Source organism: Tauraco erythrolophus, chromosome 2, assembly GCF_009769465.1.
Source record: "Tauraco erythrolophus isolate bTauEry1 chromosome 2, bTauEry1.pri, whole genome shotgun sequence".
Taxonomy (NCBI): domain Eukaryota; kingdom Metazoa; phylum Chordata; class Aves; order Musophagiformes; family Musophagidae; genus Tauraco; species Tauraco erythrolophus.
Window position 1 is genome coordinate 69,099,528 of NC_141466.1, and position 7,225 is coordinate 69,106,752.

Sequence of the window (7,225 nt, forward strand, 5' to 3'; positions counted from 1 at the left end):
ATACACATTATGCATGAGTATGTTTTTAATATATATATACACACATATACACATACACTTGATGAATCTGCAACAAAGCTGAAGAAGTGTACGAGAACAACACTATCAATATGTTGAGAACCAATAAAGGGTTACATACAGCCAACTCTTAACACAACAGAGTCACAATTAAAGCTTGTCATTCATGTGATCACCAGTTGCACGGAGATGTCATCCCACATGGTGTTTTCCCAGTCGTTTTCCAGTGAAGCGTAGGGAGCATGCTTCGCTCCGGGGGAGGAACACAGAGATCCTTTGTGTTGCGAAAGTGGGTTGCCTGCCAAGGTTTAACGAGCGGGGACGCAGCGTGTCCCAAGACGTGTCCAGCAAACCAAACCACAGCACCGAACAGCCCTTAACGCAAGCTGGGATAGCACAAGACCCCTGTTGTCTTCTCAGAGGTGTCAGAAGAGGAAAGCAGTGCCTCGTTTTCTCTGGAGGGGGGAGAAGCAGGAAAAGGAGCTTTTGAGCTGAATGTTTTGAGGTGTCAGCCATCCCAGGGGACACTTTGCCACGTGGAGGGACCAGCTGGCTGGGACCAAACTGCTGCTGCTGCCGCTGGGAGCTGAGAAGCTGCGGGAAGCTCCTACCCCTGGGCTGTTGAGCACGTCCTCCCACCAGTGACTGGTCACATCTCCTCCCAGATGGGCTTTCCCCTCTCCTTGGTCCCATCCATGTGCAAGTGCTAGACGACACGTGGGCAGAGTCCCTCCCGTTCATCTCTGCCTCTTCTCTCTTCTCCCCCAGAGCTGTGACGCTACTGGTGACTCCCAGCCATGCGGATGCTGCCTCTCCTCTGTGCTCTCCTCCTCCTGATGCTCCAGGGAGCAGCAGGTAAGAAATACAGGGGGGAAGGTGGAGGATTTGTCCTTTGTCAATATTTTGTAGGGAGGATTTGCCAGCGGAGATGATGGCACGTGTGACTTATCCTGGTTGATGTGGCATCCCCCCAGGGTCCCTCACACTACATACCTTTATGAAAAGGCTCCTGCTGCAAGTTCTGCAGCTGGGATGAGAGCTGAAACCTTGTTAACAAAGCTTTTGCGCTCTACGGAAGAGGATTTGCTGCCTTCTCCAATCCTCCTGGCCCTTGCCTTTTTGAATTAGCAGCACTGGGCACAGCAGCCCTGCTGGGGAGGAAGAGGAGGGAGGAAGGCAGATCCTGCTTCCACCCTTGGAGTCCTCCCTTGTACCAGGAAGGAGCCAGCAGGCATGTTGGAGAGCCTCTCCTGGAGACCACTGCGGGATGGTAGTGAGCATCCCATTCGAGTGCCATAAACATCACCCTGCTTTCCGTTGGGAAATTTCCCTTGGCTATTGGAGAAAGGGGAGAATATGCAGCCCAGGGACAGGGGGACACCCCTGGGCTGACATTACTGTGCTGCCCAGCCTGGAGGCAACCCATCCAAGTTCCATAAACATCATCCTATTTATGCACTCCTGCTGCAGATGGATGCCCAGGCATTTTGGGCAGGGGATAGTCAGGGGTGGGCGAACACTGGCCATGCAGGGACCAGGGGCTGCCCTCAGCATCTTGGCAGGGCCATGCTGGAGGTCTCCTCTTTCTGCACTCTGCAGGGCTGTCCCTCGCTCGAGGATCACCCGAGGACTGTGAGCGGCGCGGGGGCTTCTGCTCTCTTGGGTCATGCCCTCCAGGGATAAGTCGTGTTGGCATTTGCTCCGAGAAAGACTTCTGCTGTCGGAGGTAGGTTCCGGGCTACCCAAAGGGCTGGGGTTGCCAGCAGAGTTGGAGGCCAGTTGGAGTTGGAGGTGAGGCTGTTGGAGAAAAAGGGAAGAATGCGCAGCCCAAGGGCAAGGGGACACCCCTGAGTCCTCACTGCTGCCCTGGTCGGGGCAGGCACTGCCAGACCTTTCCTCCTGCAGGCGATGGTACCCCTGACGGTCTCCTGGATCCCTGGCGCTGATCTCCGAGCAGCTGAGACCACCCCATGCCCTCCTGGCATGGTCAGGGCGATGCTGCACAGAGGCACCAAGCAGCACCGGGAGCAGCGGCAATCCCGGAGAGCTGGACTACGGTCCTGTGGGAATCCCTTACCCCAATGTCCCCAATACAAGGTGGTGGTTTGCATTCCCGCTGCTGAGGTGTGTGTGTTTGTCTCTGGGGAGCAGTGCGTGGGTGGGTGTCTTTTTTCTCCATGTACAGGGAAGGACAGAGAAGATGGGGTGAATCCCTGGAAGTGTTCAAGGCCAGGTTGGATGAGGCTTTGAGCAACCTGGTGTAGTGGAGGGTGTCCCTGCCCATGGCAGGGGGGTTGGAACTAGATCTTTGAGGTTCCTTCCAACCCAAACCGTTCTATGATTCTGTGAATTCGTGACAGGCACAGACCCACAAACACACACTCACTCCACCCTCATTTACCGTCTCTCCAAGTTGGCCCTGAGCCACAGCAGCATCCCCTCGATGTTGAGGGGGACACACAGAGACCCTGACACCAGCCTACCTTCTCAGCAAAGGCATCCCCACACCCCACATCCAGGGTCAGGGATGGAGGGGGTTGCTATGAAGCCCCCTAACCTCAGTGGGTGCCTGCTGGTTGTCCATTAGGTCCCAAGCTGGGCCTGTGTCCAGGTCCCTGTGGGGGCTATTTCACAGGACGTGCTGCTCTGGTGGCCTTGGGTCCATCCCCAGCTGTGGGGCATGGCACCAGGGGGCTGTTCTGGGGTCTGAGGTTAACTGGGGGGTGGTAGAAGTCATCCTGCCTCAGGGGAAATAGGGATTGGTGACTAGACTCCAAACTGGTGGAGTTTGGGATTAAGCTGGGGGTCAGCACTGTTGGGGAGACTTGAAGACCTGGGGCTGGGTAAAGGGGTTTCAGTTAGGAGTCCAGGGCCAGGCTATTGGTCAGCACTGTGTGTGAGCCTTGGGGAAGACCGATGATGCTCAGCTCAGGGGGCTCATGGGGGTGACCCCTGCATTGCCATGGGGCAGTCACCATGGGGGCTGGCAGGGCACAGGTCACACCACTGCCCCCAGCCAGGGAGCAGGGCCAGGGGTCTGGGAGCAACCTCAGCCTGGGGCATTGGGCACCTCTGTGGGCACAGGCCAAGGCCAAGTGGGGACATCGGCTGTGACTCAAGGACCAGGTCTGGAACCACAAGACCAAGCTGAAGCTCTGGTGGTGTCCAGCACAAGATCCCTGGCTCAAAGCAGCTGCCCTGGGCAGGGGCTGGTTCCAGCCATGGCCTGCTTGCAGTGTGAGCTGGAAGACCTCTTTGGTCTGTAATCAGCAGCCCTTGACTATGCTGGTGCTGGACTGGTCCTGAGCTTGGTACAAAGCCTCCAGGAGTGAGGATGCTCCCAAGACCCCTACACCCACAAAGACACCACCACAGACACCCAATCCTCCTTCTATGGATGGCTGCTTAGGGCAGATCCCCATTACGCATCTCTGGTAGATGGCACCAGACCCTTGATCTCTGATGTATCCAACTTCAAGACCCTTTGTTTCTCCAGGACCCAACTCTCACAGCTTTGGTCTCTGTGGGCAACAGACCAGCACTCTTGGTACTCTCTCCCATACCCAGGACTCTGGCTTGAAGTTTGCTAGAGGGCTGCACAATCATGCAAACACACCATAGACAGATTGTTCACACAAAAAATAGTTAGAAATAAAGTTTACTAGGAATATAGGACAGATTATGGTGATCAGATGTAGGGCATGACCAGAGAATCATATTAACCAGCAGCCTGCTTACATCAGCTTAGCCCCTTTCATCCCTTGCTTCTCTGTTTTTCATGACCTATTCCTCCATGACTCACCTTGATGTTTACCTCTCTGAAGCATCACGATTCCCCCAAATCCACAAACTCTCTTGATCAAATCCACACCTCCCAAGCCAAATAAATCCAACAGTCTTGCTTAGTTTGCGCAGGCTCTTTTTACTGTTTATCTGAGCAGCCATCAGAAAGGTAGACTCACACTTGCCACGTCTTGGAATGTCAAATGCAAATCACCTTGGCAAGGATGGAGCTGCTCTTCTACTGTTAAAAAGAGAGAAAACTAATGTATTTTGCATGATCCTGCATGTCACACACTACCTGCTTATCAAGGAAACTGAGAAGAAAGGAAGAGACAAGTATTTTATCCTTCTATAGGACTAATCGATACTTATGTCTCCACCAGCCAGTCTACTTTGTCTATCCCAGGCAGTTCATGCTGAGTCACCACAGCCCATGTTGCCGCTGTGCCACAGGGTGTCCCAAGATGTGTTGCATGAGGATAACGGTGAAGATTGCAACAGCCCCCAGGAAGCTTCTCCCATTGCTTCAGAGAGGGACAAGGTGCAACCCCATCATCTCCACACAGATCAATTGCTTTCTGATTGGTCATCGGGAGATGCGTCAGCAGGAACAAGCTCATATCTCACCCACCAGCAATGGTATAAAATGAGAGTGTTTTGGCCAAAGCAGTACTCCTTGGACCCAAGGGCATCTGGACGCAAGCAATTCCTCTTGGGTTTGTTACTGCCTGAACACTAAGACCTTCATCAGGTAGGTAATAATGGGGTCTCTTTCTGGAAAACTGCCCATTCAGCTTCTCTGTTCAAGTCCCATCACCCATGACAAACTGCTGGAAGTAGTCATGCAGATAATTAGGCCATCAGAGATGCCTCAGAAAGAGAATAAACCTGCCTATGAGTCTAAGAGCCCAGAACATGTGAGGGATGGAACTGAGGCTTCCTAACTACGAGAGAGAAACTGGGAAGGTGCCTTAATGCTTGAGGAGGGACCTTGAGATCTTCTGTTCTGGGGGAATGGGGACTTTCTTCTGCAAACTAAGGAGACACTTTTCCTGTAGCAGTATGGACATTTTCCGTCCTTTCAGCCTTTCAGTTAACTCAAAAGGTTGATTTATGTTGCCATGCCTGGCCACCAAGACACTTCCCTGCCTTCTTGCTCCTCACTGGGTCAGTGCTGCATGGGGCAAGGGCAGCAAGAGTGGAGCTGGGGAGTGTCTTTGCTGGGAAGCCTGGAAATGGTCTTGAGTTGAGAATGGGCACTGCCAAGCTGAGCTGGGAGGACTTTCCTGAGCTTAGGGAAGCAGAGATGATTGGGCAGGGTTTTTTGTGCGGCCAACTTTAGACTGGGTGAGGTGATGGAGAACACTGGCCAGCCCTTCATATAGCATGGCATTTCCAGGCACATGCATTACTCTAAATTCCTGAGCCTGGATCCTTTCTTTCCTGTAGTCTGACTATGGGCATGGCACTGAGTGTTGGCACAAACATCTGCAGATGTGCTCTGGCCCTTGTTAAGGAGAGGCAGAAATGAGAGAGGAAAGTCACAAGCAGTAATTCTGGTTTGCTTGAAATCACGTCATGTTTCATTCCTTGATTGGGAGCAACCCTGGAGACAGACTGTTTCAGGCCATAGGAATTTAGCACCTTCAGAGAACCCTGGAGATTTGGGTCTTTCCAACAATCAGGGAATATGTATTTTGTTAATGAGAAAAGAGTTTGATACATGACTCCTGAGGGAGTAAAAGTTCATTAGTTCCGTAACTTTCAATGTCAATTTTATATTTGCATTTTCCAAATTTCACTGGACATTGTTTTGATTGCATTGGCAAGAGTTGGCCCCAAGATCTGCAGTCTGTGCTTCGGGGAAGGTCTATGGAAGACCTTTGAGAAAGTTGATGGAAAAACATCAGCTGAGGTAATCAATTTCCAAGAGTTTGAGGCATCATCAAATGCTCTCAAGATACAGAGGGTGGTACAGACCTAAGAAGAGGAAACACCATCTGCTTTAGTTGGAGGTGGCCCTTCTGCGGTTTGGTATACCACAGTGCCCAGGCTTCCGCACCACCTGGGGTCCTCCATGTCCTTATTGCCTTGGTGTCCCTTTCTGCAGCCCTGTGAAGATCTGGGACAGGCGTCAGCCATGAAGATCCTGTACCTGCTCTTCCCCTTCTTCCTCTTGTTGATCCAGGGTGCTGCAGGTGAGAGGGAAAGAGAGGAGATGGGTGAGGTGTGATCCCCCATCACTGGGGTTTTCCATGTCCCACAAAGTGACCGTTATTTGAAGTGATGCAAAGGTTAGGGGGGATTGAGGAAAAGGTGTTTTCTGAATGCCCTTCCAAGAGGACATGGACTGAGGGTGGAGAGAGTCCCTGGAAATAGAAGCCTGGCTTCTTCTGTGGGTGAGGAAGAGGTTTGGTTTCAGGCTCTAACCCTGCACCTAGCTGTTCCTCTTTGGGTGTCCCTGGTTGATCTTTTGCCCTGTGCGGGGATCAGAGAAAGCCCCAGGGGGTTGCTGGCTCGGTGGGTTGCCTGGGGTACAAAGCTGTCCCTTCTCGTCTAGTGGTGTCTCAGCCAACTGTCCCAAAACCTCATTACCCCAAGGTATGATCCCCGCAAGGGCTGGGGAAAGACTTTCCATCAAAGGTGACTCAAAGACAGGGTGCAGCCAGGACAGGGATGTGGGATGTGAGGAGTCCTGCTTGCCAGCTCTGCTGGTCCAGGCAGTGGTGGGCCCAAAGATGGGGAGCCAGCACATCTCTTGCTCGACCTCATGCTGGTCCTTCTCAGTGTCAACTCTTGCATGCACCCACATTACTATGAAAGAGTCCTTTCAGGTGAGACATATTACTATTGACATGGCTATGGTGAAGTTGAAGCTGAGCCCATATACTGGCCTGAAATGCATGGGGAGTGTCAGCCTTTCTTCAAGCACACCCATGCTATACCAGATTATCACTTTAATTGGTTTGTGTGCACCATTCCCCATGGAAACAGCAAGCACAACTGGATGTAGACGAAGAAGAGGAGTCTGCGTTTTTGGGGCATGTCGCTTCCCTTTGAGACCTATTGGAAGATGTTCAAGATTACAGTCATGCTGCAAAAGGTAAGGTCTAGATTCCTGGCTGAGGAAAGAGTTTCCTCCTTTGTCTACAGAAATATGTTAAAATTTTATTTCTAGCCAATGCCTGGTAAATACTCTCCTACATTTATGCTTTGTGGGAGAGGCCCAAGAAGGAAGGGAAAATCCCTTATAGGTTTGGACCTGCCCTGGGTGGAGCTGAAGGAGCCCAAGGTCAGCCAGTGCCATCCCAATCTCCTTCAGTCCCATGAGACTCCTTCAGGCTTTGCACAGGGCTCTCCCAAGCTCACAAAGAGTGAAGCATTCACTGTCCTTGGATAGCATTGAGGACAGGATTCTGTTTTT

General features: G+C 52.0%; 2 protein-coding genes across 2 annotated transcripts; both read left to right on the top strand.

The window, feature by feature from the left end:
• The first annotated feature begins 812 nt into the window (after positions 1 to 812).
• LOC147529194 (gallinacin-5-like) lies at positions 813 to 1,748 on the top strand. The gene is made up of 2 exons (XM_086625613.1): positions 813 to 873; positions 1,618 to 1,748. The coding sequence occupies exons 1-2, from the start codon at positions 816 to 818 to the stop codon at positions 1,746 to 1,748; spliced, it is 189 nt and encodes a 62-aa protein (XP_086481739.1). The 5' UTR covers positions 813 to 815.
• A 4,193-nt stretch (positions 1,749 to 5,941) lies between these two features.
• Positions 5,942 to 6,908, top strand: LOC147529195 (gallinacin-3-like). Its single transcript, XM_086624048.1, has 2 exons — positions 5,942 to 5,999; positions 6,796 to 6,908. Exons 1-2 carry the CDS (start codon positions 5,942 to 5,944, stop codon positions 6,906 to 6,908), a joined length of 171 nt encoding a protein of 56 aa, XP_086480174.1.
• Positions 6,909 to 7,225: the final 317 nt, after the last annotated feature.